The sequence below is a fragment of the Conger conger genome, chromosome 18, assembly GCF_963514075.1.
Source record: "Conger conger chromosome 18, fConCon1.1, whole genome shotgun sequence".
Taxonomy (NCBI): Eukaryota; Metazoa; Chordata; class Actinopteri; order Anguilliformes; family Congridae; genus Conger; species Conger conger.
The window spans coordinates 2,342,501-2,364,202 of record NC_083777.1 but is presented as its reverse complement, the minus strand read 5'-3'; the positions used below and the strand labels follow the sequence as shown (position 1 = coordinate 2,364,202).

At 48.1% G+C, this 21,702-nt stretch overlaps 1 protein-coding gene across 1 annotated transcript in view; it reads left to right on the top strand.

Annotated features, from left to right (window-relative positions):
- lmbrd1 (LMBR1 domain containing 1) overlaps positions 1-21,702 on the top strand; it is a 92,687-nt gene that overhangs the window by 39,138 nt on the left and 31,847 nt on the right. The window contains exons 7-12 of the mRNA XM_061228822.1: positions 540-613; positions 8,754-8,879; positions 10,542-10,694; positions 17,290-17,354; positions 18,209-18,311; positions 21,413-21,517. Of these exons, the coding sequence (XP_061084806.1) occupies positions 540-613; positions 8,754-8,879; positions 10,542-10,694; positions 17,290-17,354; positions 18,209-18,311; positions 21,413-21,517 (626 nt within the window). The remainder of the gene's footprint in view (positions 1-539; positions 614-8,753; positions 8,880-10,541; positions 10,695-17,289; positions 17,355-18,208; positions 18,312-21,412; positions 21,518-21,702) is intronic.

Here is a 21,702-nt window from a genome sequence, read left to right as displayed (position 1 = left end):
GGGCCAATTTGTATGTGGCCTTCTGCCTGTATTCAATACATCACCCAACACATTCCCATTCATTCATTTTTCCAACTGTGATAATACGTTGGCGCTTAGTTTATTATTTTTTTTAATGACTTAAATATTTTAATGTTTTTGGAGGCCTTAATTTGCATTGTGTATTCGAGGATGTGATGGATTTGATAATTGTCTATGTTTTTTAAAAGGATGTTTTGAATAATTTAACATTTTCGGAGGCTTCAATTTGGACTGTGTATTTTGAGGATGTTTTGGATTTGGTTTCGTTTCCATTTTTTTAAACTGTTCATCTTTCTCCCTCCCTCTCCCTCTCTCTCGCTCCCTTTCTCTTTCTCCCTCTCCCCTTCCCCTCCCTCTCTCTCTCTCTCCCTCTCCCCTTCCCCTCCCTCCCTCTCTCTCTCCCTCTCTTTCTCTCTCTCCCCCTCTCTCTCTCTCTCTCTCTTTCTCTCTCTCCCCTTCCCCTCCCTCCCTCTCCTTCTCTCTCCCCATCCCTTTCTCTCTCTCTCTCTCTCCCACAGACGGTCTGGCGGCTCTGTCGTTCTCCATCAGCTCTCTGACCTTGGTGGGCATGCTGGCAGTGATCACCTACACGGTGAGTGACCTCACACTCCCCGCTATTGCACACGCTCAGTAGAGCCCTGTCCAAACGCCGGTCCCTGTATGTGTAGCTGAGAGGAACAACCCCTGAACCCATGTCCAGCCCTGCTTTTCTTTCCTCCTGGGTAACGGTCCTCACACCTTCCTCCGAGGTAAAGGGAGGGTAGAAGACCAGCACTGAAATAATACCCCTTTTTGATATGCGATATTTCACATACAATATTCCATCATAGATGCGCCAGGAACGTGGGGAACTGGTACAGGTTAGTCAAAACACATTTTCAGCATTATATTACATGACAATTTTTAGCCGACACTTTTATCCAAAGCGACTTAAAGTTGATTAGACTTGCCAGAGGACAATCCCCCCTGGAGCAATGTGGGTTTAAGGGCCTTGCTCAAGGACCCAACACCTACATTAATCTCATTTTGGCTACAGCGGGGTTTGAACCACCAGCCTTCCAGGTCCCAGTCAGCACCTCAGCCACTGGGCCAGTCGGCTTCAGCGTCTCCAGCCGATGCTCTGTGGAGCTGATGTTCGTCTGTGAGAGGGGACTCTACGATGATGAATGCCTGGACTCCGCTCCTGCTTTAATTGTTCCCTATAAATACACCCCGAGAGGCCCAGGCCAGTAATACGCTCTGTATTCTGACTCTCTCAGCACACTGTAGCTGTCTTTTCCCCTCCGATAAGAAAAATTGACCGGGCCGTCGTGTTCGGCCATGTCGCTAATTTTTCAACTCCCGTTGTCATGGTGCCCAGGTATAGCTGGTGGTTATGGGAGACCTTTCTCAGGACTGTGGAACAGACGGGACGAGTCAAACTTTGTCGTGAGTGTAGTTCACAGTGTAGTGGGTAAAAAATGTGTTGCTGGAAGGTGAGGTTGATCGGTGCGGTCGGCTGGTTGAGCTGCGGTCTTCCCTCCTCCGGCTCCTGATCCCCTTCGGTCTCAATGAAAAGAAACCAGTCCTGCTGCAAATACATTAATAAAGATCTATCTACGTCAACAGACAGACTCTCTCCCTCTCGCTCTCTCTCACTGTCTCCTCAATCAAATAAAAAAACTCCCTCCCTCTCTGTGTCCCTCTCTCTCTCCCTCACTCTCTCCCCCTCCCCCCTTACTCCCTCGCCCGCTTTAATTTCTCACTCTACTTTTTATTAAAGAAGAGAAAACATTTTTCACCGAGTTTACAGACACGAGGGGCGATCTATCATGCTGTTCCCCGGCGCCATTACGTGCCATTAACCTAATGGAGTCTAAGTGACAGGTCCCCCCTCGCACCCACTGCCACTCCTCCACGCCGCCGGCACGGATGTGACCGCTCACACTCCATTCACGCCGCGGGCTAACGTGCTAACGCCGTACGCGGGCTACCGCGGCCTGGCGGCCTTTAAATAAACGCACGGCGAGATTTCCCCACGGCCGCTGAACTGCACGCGTTGTCTGTTCTGCAGCCGTGGGCGTGTTGAGGCGCGGGGGAGAATCCGTACCGGCCCTCGTTGTCTGCTGATTTTACCGGGTGCCTCAGGCTTGGGATGTATGACAACCGCTACGGGCACCAAAAACAGCGCGCCAAAAAAGGCGAGCGACCTGCTCGTGTTCAAATGAGAATACCGTCTGTTTGTAGTCCTGCAATATTAAACGTGGTTATTATCTGAAGAACGTGTCGCTCCAAACAGACAGGCAGCCAGGAAACAACGGCTGTGCTGCTCAAAGCAGTGTTATGATGTAGTGTGCCGTATGCATTTGGGGGGTGTTTCACAAAGCTGGATTACTGAGTTGGCTGGATACCTGTAAAACCAAGAAACCCTCCCAAATCTGAAACATGGACTGTTCTGGGTTTTACTCAGTGCAGTTATCCAGCTAACTCAGTCATCCTGCTTTGTGGGTTCTACTCAGTGCAGTTATCCAGCTATCTCCGTAACCCTGCTTTGTGAAATACCCCCCAAATGCATACTATGTCATAACAGCACTCTGAGTAGTCCTGCTTTGTGAAACAGGGCCCAGGTCAATTCTTTTTGTCACAGAATACAGGTTTCTTGTTTTTTCTGTTTTGTTAGTAGTCAGCCAGGACACTTGTCACTTGCCTGAAGACCTGCATTGGCCTTTCATTTGATCCTTTGAGTCAACGTGGTTAACGTTCAGCTGAGGGACATCTACCACCTACCAGGCTGTTTAAACGCACCAATACCATCACTCACCATCACTGTCACCATCATTCTCACCATCACTCTTACCATCACTCTCACCATCACTCTCACCATCACTCTCACCATCACTCTCACATCACTCTCACCATCACTCTCACATCACTCTCACCATCACTCTCACCATCACTCACCATCACTCTCACCATCATCACTCTTACCATCACTCTCACCATCACTCTTACATCACTCTCACCATCACTCTCACATCACTCTCACCATCACTCTCACCATCACTCTCACCATCACCCTCACCATCACTCTCACCATCACTCTCACCATCACTCTCACATCACTCTCACCATCACTCTCACCATCACTCTCACCATCACTCTCACATCACTGTCACCATCACTGTCACCATCACTGTCACCATCACTCTCACCATCACTCTTACATCACTCTTACCATCACTCTCACATCACTCTTACCATCACTCTCACATCACTCTCAGCATCACTCTCACCATCACTCTCACCATCACTCTCACCATCATCACTCTTACCATCACTCTCACCATCACTCTCACCATCACTCTTACCATCACTCTCACATCACTCTTACCATCACTCTCACCATCACTCTTACCATCACTCTCACATCACTCTTACCATCACTCTCACCATCACTCTTACATCACTCTTACCATCACTCTCACCATCATCACTCTCACCATCACTCTCACCATCACTCTCACCATCACTCTTACCATCACTCTCACATCACTCTTACCATCACTCTCACCATCACTCTCACATCACTCTTACCATCACTCTCACCATCACTCTCACATCACTCTTACCATCACTCTTACCATCACTCTTACCATCACTCTTACCATCACTCTCACCATCACTCTCACATCACTCTCAGCATCACTCTCAGCATCACTCTTACCATCACTCTCACCATCACTCTCAGCATCACTCTCACCATCACTCTCAGCATCACTCTCAGCATCACTCTTACCATCACTCTCACATCACTCTTACCATCACTCTCACCATCACTCTTACCATCACTCTCACCATCACTCTTCACTCTCACCATCACTCTTCACTCTCACCATCACTCTTACATCACTCTCACCATCACCCTCACCATCACTCTCAGCATCACTCTCACCATCACTCTCACATCACTCTCACCATCACTCTCACCATCACTCTCACCATCACTCTCACCATCACTCTCACCATCATCACTCTTACCATCACTCTCACCATCACTCTCACCATCACTCTCACCATCACTCTTACCATCACTCTCACATCACTCTTACCATCACTCTCACCATCACTCTTACCATCACTCTCACATCACTCTTACCATCACTCTCACCATCACTCTTACATCACTCTTACCATCACTCTCACCATCATCACTCTTACCATCACTCTCACCATCACTCTCACCATCACTCTCACCATCACTCTTACCATCACTCTCACATCACTCTTACCATCACTCTCACCATCACTCTCACATCACTCTTACCATCACTCTTACCATCACTCTCACATCACTCTTACCATCACTCTCACCATCACTCTCACATCACTCTCAGCATCACTCTCAGCATCACTCTCACCATCACTCTCAGCATCACTCTCAGCATCACTCTCACCATCACTCTTACCATCACTCTCACCATCACTCTTCACTCTCACCATCACTCTTCACTCTCACCATCACTCTTACATCACTCTCACCATCACCCTCACCATCACTCTCACCATCACTCTCACATCACTCTCACCATCACTCTCACCATCACTCTCAGCATCACTCTCAGCATCACTCTCACCATCACTCTCACCATCACTCTTACCATCACTCTCACATCACTCTCACCATCACTCTCACCATCACTCTCACCATCACTCTCAGCATCACTCTCACCATCACTCTCACCATCACTCTTACCATCACTCTCACATCACTCTCACCATCACTCTTCACTCTCACCATCACTCTTACATCACTCTCACCATCACCCTCACCATCACTCTCACCATCACTCTTACCATCACTCTCACCATCACTCTTACCATCACTCTCACCATCACTCTTACATCACTCTCACCATCACCCTCACCATCACTCTCACCATCACTCTCACCATCACTCTCACCATCACTCTCACCATCACTCTCTCATCACTCTTACCATCACTCTTAGCAACTCCCTCTCTCCCTTGCACATACTCTTCATATTTTATTTGCTATCAATCACGTTTATTTACACGCAGTCAGCTCTGCGAGCTTTCATTGTTAAGAGGGACAGTATATTCTGTAAATAAAATGAGAGAATTAATGATTAATTGATCGACTGATTGATTGAGAAACACTATGATATTGCAAAGTGAGTAAGTTTGGTATTTTAGTTGAACTACACGAGGTGGTGTCTTTGACATTGGACGAGTCAGGTCGAGTTCTCAGATCCCTAGGGGTGTTGTCACCTAAGGCTCGGTTGTAAAATATTTTCAGTTTGGCCTTAAACTTGCTTTTGTGGAGCTTTAAGCCCTTTTATCATCTGAAACTGCAGCATTATCCCTGCACCTGAAGGCCTGTGTGGAGCCTGCCAACAACATTAGCCTTGTACTTTCAGTAGGAGCCAATGCAGGATCCTGAAGAAAAACAACAACAAAAAAACGTATTAGCCAGTGGAGCGTGTCTCCAATGTGGGAAAAGCTGTTAGCATTTGCGCTACAGCTCAAACCCCTAGAGGTCATTCTGTAATCAACCTTTTCTGCCCTGACCTGAAAGGTCCGTGGATGCCCTGAGACCAATAACTTCATGAAATGTCACGCGCCATTTCCCCAGAGGGGAAGTCTGTGTCGTCGCGGGGGAAAGGCTAATGCGAAAATACACCTGCTGGCTTCAGGGGGAGGGGTGTGTGTGTATGGGGGGCTGATTTTGTGTGTAACGCAAGTAAACAAAATTATTTTCCCATTTTTTCATCCTCGCCAAATGTCCCGGGGAAAATCGGTTGGAAAAAAAATGAACGCACACATTCTGCCATCTGGAAAATGTCAAACTTAACACTTGTTGCATTGGGCATATGGCTCGATTGTTGCCCACAGTGGCACTTTCTAAATAAATAGATTAGAAAATAAATAAATAAATAAAAACGAATGATATAGATCAGTGTGAATACACTTATGTAAGCTGGCAACAGTGACTCACCGTAGTTACGCTTAATGGGAGAAACACTACAGACAGATCTGATATGTTTTTTGTCGTAATAAATTGGTTCACACAAGATTACAGAGCCTCCTTTTTTATAAGCAAATGTAAAGCATAATAACCAGCAGAAACTCGAAATGTCAAGAACGGCATCATTTGAATTTCTCTTTTTTTTTAACTATTACCAACCTGTGTGGCTCAACCCTGGCCATTTTGGTCATCGTTTAACGACAGGCTGCAGTGAAACTAAGAGCGTCTGCCAAAGCCATTAATGTAATGTAATGTAAGAGGACCAAAACCGGTTAGTTTGTTTAGTTGGAAATATTGGGTTGGGTCAGGTTTCTTCCGTCTCTTTTGCTATTTTTTTTAATAAGAAAACATTAGCACCTCATATCAGTGCCACTAATCCATCTTTAGCTCATACTGTGGTCATTGATTGTACTTGTCTTTTATTTTTTCGTTTTTTTCTTAACTCTTGCATTACAGTAATTGTAATCGTTAGCTGCTCATTTGCAACACACACATTTAAAAATGTGTTTAAATATATAGTGCATTTTTTTCCCCCCTCTTCATTAAATGAACGCCGAAGGGCCCGTCTTTTCAGAGGAGGGAAAAATATGCAGTTTTCTGTGGAAGTGATGCATCAAATCATCTCGCCTGCTTCCAGGCAACCAGCCCTGCGAGTCAGGGAAGTGCGCTCACTGTGTCCTTGCGATGCAGTTATATATATCTGTCCTCTGTCGTGGGAGTAGTGTACGGACACACGAGCTCGGCCGAAAGCCTGGTGTATTTACCGCTGTTTGACACGCGTTTGTCTTTTCTTCATTATCCTCAGGGCGCAGCGGCGCAGGGCCGTAACGGGCGTGGGCCCCGCGGCGGGATAATGCCCTAATCGCTCGGGGCCCGGGGCCCGGGGCGCGGCTGGCCCGTTTATTCGCTACATATTTATTCCTCTTTAAAATTCAGAGACGAGGGTCTCTTATTAAACGTGGCTGTCGGCGCGTGAGTGTCTTTGCCAGGGCTTGGTCGCCTGCAGTTGAAAGTTGGCAGGCGAAACCGGGGCCAAACTCTCCGCTCAGGAGAGGGGATGAGAAATGTGCCCGTTTCAGAGCCATCCGTTTTACATGATCGGTTCGGGTGGCGTTTGGAGATAAAGTGCGGTTTCGGCCTGGGGCCTGTCTGTGCTGTCTTGTAACCGTGTCTGCCTCTAAACCTGGGTCAAATATGTAATTGTTTTTGATTTAAATACTTTTCCACGCTTTACTGAGCCTGTTGAGCGTATTGGAAGTGTGAACTCCGCCGTCTGGTGCTCTTGTTTGGCTCAGTTGCACCATTGCATCAATCGAGCCCAGAAAAGCATTTGAATCTAAAGAATGACGTATTTGACCATGGTGTGTGTGTCACTGGCCATGATCTTTAAGATGCACACCGAGGCCGCTGGCATGTGGGGGAGGTCTGTTTGAGTGCCCGTGGTCCTCCAGTTTCCCAGAAGTCTCCATTCAGGTCGCACCATACCTTTCTTTACAACAGCATACACCTGTGAGGGAGTGGCAGCCTTCTTCATTCTGGGGATGCGCTCGGTATTCACGACGTGTTTCGGGCCCAAACAGCCCTCTTGATTGGCTGCAGGGGCGACGGGTCTGCCAGAACCCTCGTCCAGAGCGAGGACCAGTAACGGCAGAGGCAGCCTCGGCCCCGCCCAACCCTAACTCTTCGCCCGGGCCCGTTCGAAAGCAGAGACAAAAAGTGCAATTTCACGGCGGTGAGGCCGGAGAAGATTCCGGGGTCTCTCCGGGGCGGAGGTGACGGCTCCGAGCGCATTACTGTTTTATTGTCTCCCCGCTCCCTCGCTCCGGCAGTTGGGCTGGCCTCGTTTGCTCTCGCCCTGTATCGACCGGCCTCCGCACAGGTATCGGAGATGGCCCTCGCTTTTAATTAAAGTTCAAACGGCTAGCGTCGCGCCTGCCAGCGAACGTCTGCCCGAGCGGCGCTCTGTGACACCGCGGTCCTTCTCCTCCGCAGAGGAAATGGCTGTCCATGGGGCCCGGTTTATAAAATGGCCGCCGCATTTGTGGCATTAAAACAGTCCTGCAAAATATATTTTTAGATTTTTTATATTTTTTTGTGTGTGGAATGTGCAGTCACCGGAGTGGTCGTTTGGAGACGGCTGGAAGCTTCCAGTCTGTTCCGAGTCATTCGGCATCCCTCGCGGCCACTAGGGGGCACTGTTAGGCTGTGTCTGAGAGTGCTCGCATCCGCAGCCAAAATGGAGGTCCTCAGAGTGTGATGGGGAGTAAATACTTTGTGGATGGACAATTACAGTCTGCGCATCTGCTCCAAGCAGAAAATTTGCCCGGAGGCCGACAAAGTAGAACTTGTTTGTTGTTGGTTTGTCATTACGCTGTAATGTGTTTCTAAAACGTGTGTGTGTGGAGTGTGTGTTTGGATATTTGTGTGAGTGCATATGTGCTGTGGGTATCAAGAATTTTATTGTGTGTGTGTGTGTGTGTGTGTGTGTGTGTGTGTGTCAGTGTGTGCTCGCTCACATATATGTAGCTGTGTAGTTCAACCTCACGGGTTAGCATGTGTAAAATTGTGTGGTGTTTACCTGCAGCAAATGTCCTCTTTACCTTGTGTGTAAATGTGCTGTGTGTAAATTTGGTGTGTGTATATCTGCGGCCCTCACCACCCTGTGTGTAAATGTGCTGTGTGTGTCTGCGCTGTGTGTTGTGTTTCAGGCATACGGGATGTCGGTGCTGCCGCTGAATCTGATCAAGGGCACTCGCAGCGTGGTGTATGAGCGTCTGGAGAACTGCGAGGACATGGAGGAGGTGGAGCACCAGATCGAGAAGCTCAAATCCAAGGTCCGTTTCGCCAGCTCTCATTACATTACATTACATTACACTACTTGGCATATAGCAGATGCTCTTATCGAGAGCATACTATGAAGTGTACAATGACATGCAGGTTACTCCGACTCTCCGCTGTGTTATCACGTAGTTATCACTGTTAGTGTTATCACATAGTTATCACTGTTAGTATTATCACTGCAGGTTACTCCAGCTCACTCTGTTATCACGTAGTTATCACTGTTAGTGGTATCACTGCAGGTTACTCCAGCTCACTCTGTTATCACGTAGTTATCACTGTTAGTGGTATCACTGCAGGTTACTCCAGCTCTCCCCTGTGTTATCACATAGTTATCAATGTTAGTGTTATCACGTAGTTATCACTATTAGTGTTATCACTGTTAGTGGTATCACTGCAGGTTACTCCTGCTCACTCTGTTATCACGTAGTTATCACCGTTAGTGTTATCACTGTTAGTGGTATCACTGCAGGTTACTCCAGCTCTCCACTCTGTTATCAAGTAGTTATCACTGTTAGTGTTATCACTGCAGGTTACTCCACCTATCTGCTCTTACTGGACCTTAACCCTTTCACTCTCAAGATTGCCATTTTACACTCTCGACCTCATACCTGTTCAGCCAATCAGTATGCTCTGCTATTGTTTTGAGCCCCTATTAAAACCCTGCTAAATGTTCTCAACCAAAGCCAAAACCTCTTGACATTTTGGTTGAGCCACTTCATATTGGGCTTGGGACTGAAAGGGTTTAGTGTGAGATGTTTAAATAAATGCTAAAGACACTTAAAGTTCTCACGACCTAGTTTGACAAAGTACTGGATGATATATAGCTGACAAGCTGAGATGGACCAGACTGCCTGATGTACACTAAACTCACGTGTGTTGCTTATGTCTGTCATATTTCTAATCTGACATTTAGAGGTTTCTTGTCACAGTGAATCAGAGCGTGTTGGATTCATTGCATTCGGTTGCATTGCCAGGTCACATGGCTGTGTTAATGTAAAATAAAATGAATCATTTATCAGTACAGGATGTGTAGATTCTAGCCCTGGGGGAACACAGCTGTAATCCATATGTAATGTGATGTGGTTGTGAGAAAGCAGCCGGGTTTCGTCTGGGTGCAGTGCAGTATGCGTCTGACTGAGGTCAGGGCCACAGATCATCTGCGCTGTAGATCAGGCCAACTCTGGCTGTACCACAGAGCCAAAATGGACGCCCAAACAAAGACACTGTGAGGACAGTGGAGTGCTTCTAATTTGTCTTGACTTGTCTTTAGCTTTTTTGTAAAACAGTGTGACGTGTTCACAATTCACTAACCCTATTCATTTCTGCAGGAAAGTTTATTTATTTATTTATATGTCAGAGAAAATGACAGTTGTTAATGGTGTCCAGACCAGCTCAACACGATCCCTAGCTGTTGAGTGAGGTGTGCTTTGTTAGGGTTGGAGTGAAAACCTATGGGATGGTTGATCTCCAGGAACAGGGTTGGGCAGCCCTGCTCTAGCTGTTGAATGAGGTGTGCTGTGTTAGGGTTGGAGTGAAAACCTATGGGACGGTAGACCTCGGGGAACAGGGTTGGGCAGCCCAAATGTAGAGGAACAGGCTCCACCTCCGCCCTCTCTGACGGTCTTCCCTGTGTTTCCGGGACGTTCCGGCGGCAGTGTGAGGACGGGAGGCCCCTGTCGTCTCGGGACAGGCGCACGCTGCAGGACCTGGAGTCCCGGCTGCGCGTACTGCATCGCAGAGAGCGCCACCTGGAGGTGGCCGCCAAGAACTGCTGCACCCATGTGGCGGGAGCCCTGAGGCCGGTGAAGGTGAGCGGCAGTTATGCCTTTTTCATTCAAATCCCTTTCTGTGCGCGATTGAGCTTGCCTGGCGCACTTCAGCCGACCAAGTGGACCAGAAGGCGGGCTTTTCACTTTTTGAGAGTATTTCATAAGGTTCCAATACACCAGACAAGCTCAGTAAAGCGTAGAAAAGTATTTGAATCCAAAACGATTACGTATTACATATCAGGCCTGGTACCGTGTATGTGCTATTCCTACTCCAGCGTAGATTAGCTATGTATTTAACCCTATCGGTCGCAAGAGTTCAACCAATCAAAATGTCTGCTATACTATTGTTTTTAGCCCCTGTTAAGCCCCTACTAAATTTGGGTGGAGCCACTTCATGTTGGCTGAAAGAGTTAAACATGTCTCCTCGTTGGAATGTGTGCTGTATGGTCAATGACTTGCTCCTTCATGCAGTGGCTAACTGTGGGTATACCTGTAGAATACCAAGGAGGGTAGGAGGCAGGGCTATCGGTGGAGTGTGGAGGCTTGGCAGACACGCTGCAGTACTGAGGGACCGCACTTACTCAGAGAATACCAATGAAAGTGGAGATTATTTTGAAGGGCTGCAGCCCCACTTGATATGAGGTCGAGTACCCCGGTGTGTGTCCAGCGAGTTTGGTTTGATTGATTTGATTTTGGGAGAAGATTTGCACAGCTGACAGAAGACAGCCCTTCGGCTCTCCAGAGGAGTCTCGCGGTTAGATCTCTGCCTTATTGACCCGGAGTTCCACAGCCGCAAATCGCACGTCGGTACAGACCATCCAACAACGCTTCAGTGGTTAGCCCGTTTCTGTTTTGTTGTTGTTGTTGTAAAACTCAGATGAATCCAGAACCCAACGAAATAATCGGGCACATACGCAAACGTACAGTCCGCTTTCAGAAATAAAGTGGCAGTGGAGGCACATTTTTTGTTCTTCAAGGATCTAATTTCCTAAATGTACCGTGAAAGTGCAGTAATGTTCTCTTTGGGTAAAAATGAGTACGACGTCGAAGCAAAAAAGGTACAAATTACGTATATGGCTAGGGTTACAATTTTATGTCCTAGCGACAATCATTTGTACGTTTTTTGGCACTTTTCATATCTTTTTTTCCGAGAGTGTAGGCCGAGATCTAAATCTCGTCTAAATTCACAGCAAGGCGAACGGCCCACGTCAGTTTTTAATTCTGAGATCGTCGTGGCTGCACGGCGTCCGAATAACTTTACATACAGCTGCGGTTTAACGGCTTTGTTTTCTTCTTTGTTTTTTGTTTTTCCCCCATCCGTCTCTCTTCCAGTTTTATCTATTTAGTTAATGTGCGGCGGGGTGATTTCAGCAGTTTTCCAGCAGTTTAAAAGGGTGTTCCATCATGGCGTGTATCGATAGCCTAGCGGCTCCAGGAGCGCTGATTAATCTGATTTATTTCCTGCAGAACGCCGTCCTCAGGGTGCAGGACGCGGCCCGTGGCAGAGGTGTGAATTTGATTTGTTTCACGCCGAGACTCTGAAGCGGCACTCAAATCCAGTTTTCATTCCCCATGCCAGCCCTCCTCAGCCAATTTCACAGCTCTGTTTGGATTTGTGGCAGCCTGTCGCCGCGTGGTTAAGATACATGACTGGGGACCCGGAAGGTTGGTGGTCCAAGCACCAGCGTAGCTCACGATGAGATCCACGCAGCTGTTGGGGCCCTTGACCCTGCATTGCTCCAGGGGTGATTGTCCCCTGCTTAATCTAATCAACTGTAAGTCGCTTGGATAAAAGTGACAGCTAAATGATTAATATTTCTTAATTATTTTACCTTTTTTCTTTTTTTTTCCGAGGTAGCGGTGAGAGTCTTTCTCTCTCGTTTTTTGTGACCGGGTTGTGTCCATTACCCTGCGTTCACGCTTCATCGCTCACGAGCTAGCCGCTAATTTTCTAGCAGAGCCTCGGATTGCCATCTTCATTTCTCCTCTATAAATACCCTTCAAGTCTGAGGGGAAGATGTTTATGAATTAATTCAGGAATTGAACAATAGTTTTGCTATTCAGTGTTGTTCCTGGAGCCGGCCAGTGGGCTTCTGAGAGCTGTGGCCCTAATTGACCCCGGGCATCTGCAGGGGCCCTCAGCCCTCTGAAGCCTCGGACTGTTCTGCTCCTATTCGGTGAGATTTGTGTATTTTGGAGCGGGAGTGCGGCGGTTAGTGCCAGCCAGGGTGGCCTGGCGGAGCGCTGGCTTCCTGGAGTTTTTGCTCGGTATTCCAAAAATGGTAAATCACAATGTTTTTGTTGGTTTTATTTTTTCTGAGTGTCTGCGCTCGGACACACGCAGGCCAGTTTGTGATTTTAATGTATTAAAGAAAGACGTCAATGTCAGAGTCGGAGCCCAAGGGCCAGACCTGGTCCTGTAGCCACACCCATATGGAGTTCAGCTTCATTTATTAGGTCAGTTGAAACAGGGACAATGAACATTAATGAACATTACTGTAAATGACTGTAAATCTGCCAGTTTTAGCCTCTTGGCTGGTTGGGCGCGGCGGTTCCCCTGGTCCTGTACCTGCAGGTTCCCCTGGTCCTGTACCCGCAGGTTCCCCTGGTCCTGTACCCGCAGGTTCCCCTGGTCCTGTACCTGCAGGTTCCCCTGGTCCTGTACCCGCAGGTTCCCCTGGTCCTGTACCCACAGGTTCCCCTGGTCCTGTACCTGCAGGTTCCCCTGGTCCTGTACCCACAGGTTCCCCTGGTCCTGTACCTGCAGGTTCCCCTGGTCCTGTACCCACAGGTTCCCCTGGTCCTGTACCTGCAGGTTCCCCTGGTCCTGTACCCACAGGTTCCCCTGGTCCTGTACCTGCAGGTTCCCCTGGTCCTGTACCTGCAGGTTCCCCTGGTCCTGTACCCGCAGGTTCCCCTGGTCCTGTACCTGCAGGTTCCCCTGGTCCTGTACCCGCAGGTTCCCCTGGTCCTGTACCTGCAGGTTCCCCTGGTCCTGTACCCGCAGGTTCCCCTGGTCCTGTACCCGCAGGTTCCCCTGGTCCTGTACCTGCAGGTTCCCCTGGTCCTGTACCCGCAGGTGTGCTCGTGCCCTGGAGGCGGGCCGCTCCAGGGTGCCTGTGATTGACAGCTCCTGATGAAGCCGGTGTGTGTCACAGTCTGCTCTGACTGCTGCCCCACACTCCCCCTGCAGGGACGACATGCTGCATGACTACTGCCCCACACTCCCCCTGCAGGGACGACATGCTGCAAAAACAAGTATTTTAGTACTTATGAGACTATTTCTTATTTCTTTGACCTTTTTACTAAATTTAAGACAAAAAATTTTGGTGAAAACAATTTGGTGAGACCATTTTGACTAAGTTCAAGTTTTGCCAATAGAATAAGAACATTTAATTTGGCAACCTAAGACAAGCTGATTATTTTCTACTTGAGAAAAGTAAGATCTTGAGTCTCAGTACGAGACGGCCGTTTTGTGCAGTGTGATGCCCGCGCTCTCTGCACCACTGGATCTGCCCAGTCAGCGTGAGGCTGCTCTGCGCGGGCAGGGAGAGAGGCGGGGAGAGAGGCGGGGCCGTCTCTGCGCGGGCAGGGAGAGAGGCGGGGCCGTCTCTGCGCGGGCAGGGAGAGAGGCGGGGCCGTCTCTGCGCGGGCAGGGAGAGAGGCGGGGCCGTCTCTGCGCGGGCAGGGAGAGAGGCGGGCAGGGAGAGAGGCGGGCCGTCTCTGCGCGGGCAGGGAGAGAGGCGGGCAGGGAGAGAGGCGGGGCCGTCTCTGCGGGGGCAGGGAGAGAGGCGGGGCGTCTCTGTGCGGGCAGGGAGAGAGGCGGGGCCGTCTCTGCGCGGGCAGGGAGAGAGGCGGGGCGTCTCTGCGCGGGCAGGGAGAGAGGCGGGGCGTCTCTGCGCGGGCAGGGAGAGAGGCGGGCAGGGAGAGAGGCGGGGCCGTCTCTGCGCGGGCAGGGAGAGAGGCGGGCCGTCTCTGCGCTCCGCAGCGCTTTAAACGCGCCCAGAGCCGCGTGGCGGCTGGCACTGAGCGTATCGCCGGGGGCAACGACTCCAACACAAAGCGCGCTGAATACACCGTGCGTCTGTTGTGCTCCAGTGGGGCGGGGACTTATTTATGAATAACATTTGAATAATACATGATAACAGTTAACAGTTACTGAGCTGATGCTTTTGTCCACTGTGCCCAATGACCATGACGGTACATGGCACCAAGTGCAAAGGACCATGGTAATTGCAAGGGCTATAATAGAATACACAGTAATACCAGATATTAAACTTTATGGCTGACTTTATGGGAATTTTTATTCCAGTTTTAACGGCTTGTTTTTTATTTTATGTGCAGCGAAGGATATTTTCGATATTTACGCACGTTTCTGATGACACATCACTTTTGCAAAACTGGTTTAGAGACATTTGGGAGTTCATGGTCTAAAGAATCTAAATGCACAAAGTGACCCTAAAGTCACTTATAGAGCCATATAATGGCTCCCGAGGCTGGGTGTGTGTATATTACCTGGCTGTTCTTCCAAAAAATATTAACATCACATTAAATACATTTAGCAGACACTCTTATCCTTATAAAGACATACAACAAAGTGCATACCCATAACCATTACATTACAGTACATTATTGGCACTTGGCAGACGTTCTTATCCAGAGCGACGTACAGTTGATTAGACTAAGCAGAAGACAATCCTCCCCTGGAGCAATGCAGGGTTAAGGGCCTTGCTCAAGGGCCCAACGGCTGTGCGGATCTTATTGTGGCTACACCGGGATTAGAACCACCGACCTTGCGGGTCCCAGTCCTTTACCTTAACCACTATGCTACAGGCCCCAGGGACGAGTGCACTGGAAGACCCCAGATAAAAGTACACTTCCAAGTGCCAAGAATGACCACAAACATAAGAACTTGAACCTTGTAGATTAATCTGATGAGACAAATGAACTAAAGTAGCAATAAAATTGTAATTTCATCTAAGTTTTGTGAAGAAACTATTTCCTGTCGCGCTTGCTAAAACTAATGTTTTTTGATGGACCAATAGGCTCTCCGTCAAGGATGGGGGAAAAAATAATTGAATGAGTAATACACCTTATGGATGTGCAATGGGCATTAGTTCTATCTATGTTTCACCGTTTTATTGTTTTCAATTGCTTCATTTGATTGGAAATCTTGTAATTTTATTTTTCTATTCATTTATGTATTTATTTATTTATTTACATGTTTTCTGCAAAGCCGGCGTAGCCAGTAATAGGAATTTAATGGCCTTATTGGGATAGAAATTGAAAGGAAACACACTGTCGCATAATTTCACAACAATGGATACAAAGTGGAGTGTGTTCAAAGCCCATGCAGTCAGCACTAATGAGACGAGCTGTTCAGCTCCTTTGTTTCTCAACAATGAATCTGAGGTGCTTTTCCACGGAAACTGTAAAAAAAGAAAGAAAAAAATGACTTTCTGCACACATTTCGTACAACTAATTGGCCACTAATTTGAGTGATCTTGGCCATTCGGTCCTGCTTATTATGATTTGCTGTTTATAAAACAGCATGTATATGTTGTTATTATACAAAGGCCCCCTTGTAGAAACAGAGCTTGTAGGTCCCTTGCTAAGCTCACGTGAGAGAGTGTGTCTTCTACACTGGTGTTTCCTATAATAATGTCCCCATGAGATTCTTCTGTCTTTTGTGGTGCTGGCTATCTGTGGTTCTGTGAGTGTGTCTTCTACACAGGTGTGTCCTGTAATAATGTCCCCATGAGATTCTTCTGTCTTTTGTGGGGCTGGCTATGTGTGGTTCTGATAAATGTGCTAAAGAAGTGAGCCAGCGAAATCCTCCAGTCTCCAAAACCTGACCGTGCGGTCCAAACAGGCTGTCACGGTTAAACTGTTAAACCCCAGTCTCTGGAACATGACCGTGCGGTCCAATCTAGCTGTCACGGTGAAACCTCTCCACTGAATCCGGGAGAGTTTGTACAGACGGACTTTAATCACACTTAATCACATACTTAATGGAACGGAGCTGAAACAGTGGCTGAACGTCATTAAATACCACAATTAGCCTCCGCAGATATATCTGAACTGTCTTCGTGGGCGGCTGTTATTGGATCAGTTTAATGGCTCTGTCCTGTTAGGCCTCTGTGTGTTCTGGGCTGTTCTGGGATCAGTTTAATGGCTCTGTCCTGTTAGGGCTCTGTGCGTTCTGGGCTGTTCTGGGATCAGTTTGCCTACGCTGTCCTTGCTGGGACTGACACAGTGCCTCAGGGTGAGGGGCTGTCCCTGTGCCTGGGTGGTTCTGGGTGTTCTGCAGGATGTGTGGGTCTGTCTGTGCCCATTCTAGCTCTTATCAGAGGCGGGGCTGGGGGGGTCACATATGTTCTGTCCCTCAGGGGGTAGGATCAAGCAGGCATGTGCTGGAGCCTTAACACCTGATCTGCGCTCTCAGAAATAAAGTGACAGTGGAGATATATTTTTGATATACATTATTTCCAAAATGTACCCTGAATTTACAGTAATGTTCTCTTTGGGTACAAATGAGTAGGCGATTTTTTTCCAAGTAAAAAAGGTACCTTTTGGTATGTTTTGTGTGGACTTCCATGCTGATTGACATGTCTCTTTGTCTCCGCCCCCTTAGATCGTGATGGGCGTTTTCTTCATCCTGGTGGCCCTCCTGTTCACCGTGGCCCTGTTCATCTCAAAGTACGTTCCTACCTGCCAGGAAAAAAGAAACCAAAGAGAAAAAAACACTTTCATGTTTCTATGCTACCTGCTATGCGGAATTCTGCAGTGGCCCCACCCCCTACCAGCTTAAACTAAAATACGCTAGAATGTTCTTCTGCAGACGTCACCGAAGACAAATGAGTCACGCAGGGAGCTTCCCAGCATGCACCACTCCCGAAATTGCTGCTCTGCTGCTTTTTCCTGGGGATACACAGCTGGGCTTAATCATATTTATAATGCCAGGCGCGTCATGCCTGACTCTCTAATCCACTCCTGATTTTTTTTTTTCTTTCCCAAGGTCTTGCCCTATGTTGAATTTAATTGGCCTAGAAGTTGAAATGTTCTCTTTTCTGGTGCAAAACTACTTACAGTTCCATTCACATGTACAAGTTAGGCTTTTAGCTGGGGTTCTCATGCGGAGAGACTTCCGTAAGCTGAGTGCCCGCATAGTGGTTTAGGCAAACAGCAGTCATTATGGTCACAGCCGGTGGTAGAGGTCAACATGCTGCACAATCTTACAAACGTAAGATTAGATGCAAGAGGTAAATGGAGACTTAAGTCAAATTAGGAAGCTAATTTAATTGGGTTTTTAGATTTAGCGTAGCTAAAAAACCCATAGTTTAGTTTTTCTCTGCAAAAGTTTGTCTGTAGAAGTGTTTTAGTCTTCTAAGACACAAAGCTATAGTATTGCTTTGAGCCCCTGTTAAAACCCAACTAAATTTTACCCTACAACTTTGGACTTTGGGTTAAGATTGAGGTGATTTGGGTTTGAGTTTGTGTGCAGTGTATCTGAGGAGCTTTAATGTGGTGCTCTGTCTCTGTGTCCCGGACAGTCTGGATAAGGCTCTGCACTCGGCCGGGATCAACTCCGGCTTCGTGGTCTTCGGGACCAACATCACCAACCCTCTGAACGAGCTCCTGCTGGCCCTGCAGCCCGTAAGTGCCTGAAACCCGCCTTCTTCTCCTCAGGATTCCCTGCAGAATGTGCCGGAAGTGTCCGGGCACAGCGCACAGGGCTCCTTCTGTTGGCTTATTTTCACCTTCTTGTTCCCTTTCCTTGCCTCCTTTCCTCTGTCCTGTCTGGAGAGGGCGAGGGGAGCGAGCGAGGACGGAGGGAGGGAGGAAGCGCGGATCGGGTGAACGGAGCGTCCGTTTGAAGTCGCGTTGATCGTTCATACTGCACCTCCTGCATTCTGAGAAACTTCCACAGCCAACGTGCTCGTGTTTCCTTGTCCAAGAACTATCTGTGAGCTTCCCGGCTCAGACCCCTACTCAAGGAGCATTTAAACCATATGGCGCGCTCAGCCTTATTCCTTCACATTCATTCAAAATGACTGTTGTCTTGAGCCCGTGTTAAAACCCTACTAAATGTTCTTTCAACCAAAGCCCAAACCCCTGGAGGTGGAGCCACTTCATATTGGGCTTGGAACTGAAAGGGTTAAAGATGGCGAACAGCTCTCGTTTTCTGGGTCAGTCGAGGAACGAGGACTCGAGGAAGGATAGAATAAGCCATGGAAATGAGCCCACGCTCATTAAATGTCTGCATACACTGAATGGTGTCTCCTGTCTGTTCGTCTCCTCCAAACCCGGCAGTCCGGCTGACGTCAGACCGGACACGCAAGCTCCCGCCAGCCAAGTGTCTTCAGACGTGTTTACACTTTGCCCGCTATTAGCGGTTAAAATTAGCGCCAGTCAAATGAAAGAGGGCTCCTTCCCATCTGTGTGGAACGGCTCTTAATGAAACAACAGGAAGGCAAAACCCTGTCCGCCAATTTCACTGATTATTAAGTGGAGAACTTTAAAATGTGTATAATGGGAGTTCTCAGTCTTTCCCTCAGTCTCTGCAATCACCGCTTTTTGTGGGAATGAGCAAAGCCTCGTCCGTAAGAGGGGGAGAAATGTAAAGGTCAGTTTGTATTTTACTAATTTTGAAAATGTGTGTGCTCCAGCAGCGGTTATGAGAGTTATGAGCTCAGAAGCCGCCAAAGTGCCGAGCATTAACATTTCTGAGAGCTGAGCTGGAGCCAAAAACACTTACTGAAGGGGCGGCCATTTTGAGTGTGACTTTCAACAGTTCCCCAAACTTTACTCCGTTTTCAGGGCACTGTCATTTCAGAAATGTACTCTGGGGGGCGGGAGGACCGCAATGAGAAAATATCAACATCTTAGCTTCCAGGCAAATTCATGTTTTGTACTGTGTGCAATTAAAGTGCCGATCTATATTTTCTTCGTACAAACAAATACCATATTTGAGACATATTCCCACTGGCATTTCTCTAGCAGTGCCCATTGAGACCACTTGCGTTATTTGATTTCATTTCTATGTATTAAAATTCCACATTCCTGCCCTGTATGGACATGTATCCTCAGAAACCACGGAAACTTCCGGAAGAAACGGCAGTTGGGAGTGCGGAGATGTGCGTCTTGTGCACGTGCTTTGAGCGGTTTGAGTGGCAGGAGCACAAGAGGAGGAGTTTGAACACATTAGTCTTTGTTTGCGGTAACAATAGATGAAAGTACGAAGAGTAAAGTGACCTAACCAATAACACCCTGTCGACCAGAAGAAGGAAAATTATATGAAAACCAGGTTTTGAAATGACAACATGAAACAATGGCTTAAACAGAATCAAACCTGCAACCGCTAGCCATGTGCACTTTCTGTACCTCACGTACTGTATACACTGTAAATCAGTGTGTATTCTCTTCTTCCTGTCAGGTTAATTTAATCATACACTTTTTAAAATAATTCTGATTTTAAAATGCAAAGGTCTACCCAGGGACAGGGGTTTCAAATGAGCTCAAGAAATCTATGTACATTGTATATGTTTCATGTGGTTAAACTGTGATAATGTCTATATGTACTGTCCCTGCCAAATAAATTAATAAAATAGAATAAAATAAAATGTTGGGGTGAAGTCAGCTGCAGCAGGGCGTGAGTGACGACCGTAAATTAAATAATTAGCATAAACCTGATGACAGCTGGGTTTGGATTCTGGGCTTGTGACCATCTTTGGCTTAGACCCAGGCCCTGGCGTGATTGACAGAGGAAGTCATGTAGGTGTTGCTGTTGCTTTCTGTGATTGATTTCACGTCTGTGGCCGGCTCCTTAAAGCGTGGCCTCGTGCTTCCGACGGCGTTGCCTAGCGCTCGCGGTCTCGCTCGCTGTAATTGAGCATTCGCTCAGGAGGTAAGAGCGGTCGTCTGGCAGTCGGAATGTTGCCGGTTCGATCCCGCCCTGGGTGTGTCGAAGCGTCCCTGAGCAAGACACTTAACCCCCCAGATAAGCTGGTCGGTGCCTTGCATGGCGACCAGTCGCAGTTGGTGTGTGACCATGTGTGAATGAGAGGCATTACATGTAAAGTGCTTCTGATAACAGTGCTGTATAAATGCAGTCCATTTGAACCGTTGTGGCTGGGGTCAGGCGTTGGGTCACCTGACTAAATACAAAGGCGCAAGCCGTAATCATGAAGCTGACTGTGCGCACCAGTACACACGCTTGTTTCTCAGCGGCAAATTGATTTAGATTTTTTTGTTTTTTTGAAAGCTGTTTTTATCATGTTAGCATAACTACCTTCTCGGTGACGTTCATTTCAGCGCCCCCGGGCCCATGGTGATCCACCATCGATTAACAGGCTCTGTTAAATTATAGGAGGGTTAGGGAGGTGGGGACCGCCCCCCCGGTGTGCTAGCCCCCACATCCACTGGCCTGTCATTGTGAAAGCAGTGTTTTAAAAGGGCCTTCCAGATTCATTTTCCTGACTGAAAATGTTGTTATTAACTGACACCAACCCCCCCCCCCATCTCTCTCCCCTCTCTGTCTCTTGCTGTCTCTCCCAATATCTCTCTCTCCTTCCCTCCCACCCCATCACTCCCTCCATCTCTCTCCCTCATTTCTGCCCCTCCCTCTCTCCTTCCCACCCTCTTCCTCACTCTCTCTCCCTCCCTCTCTCCTTCTCCCTCTCTCCTTCCCACCCTCTCCCTCCCTCTCTCCTTCTCCCCCCTTCCCTCCCTCTCTCTCTCTCTCCGGTATCTCCCAGGTGTTCCCGTTGGATTACATCCTGATAACGGTGATCACCATGTACTTTGTTCTCACGTCGATGGCGGGGATCAGGAACATGGGCATATGGTTCTTCTGGATCCGGGTAAGGCTCTTGTTCATTTCAGCCCTTTCTTTCCTCGCGGTTCTGACCCGCGGCCTGGTGGCTGTGGGCCCGCCCTCTTGCCGTAGCAGCAGAAACGTTCCTGCCTGACAGTGCGAGAGACAGGAGGAGCGCTCTCGCACAATTAACTGGTCACGAGACCCTGCAAAAGTCACACCGCTCTAGAC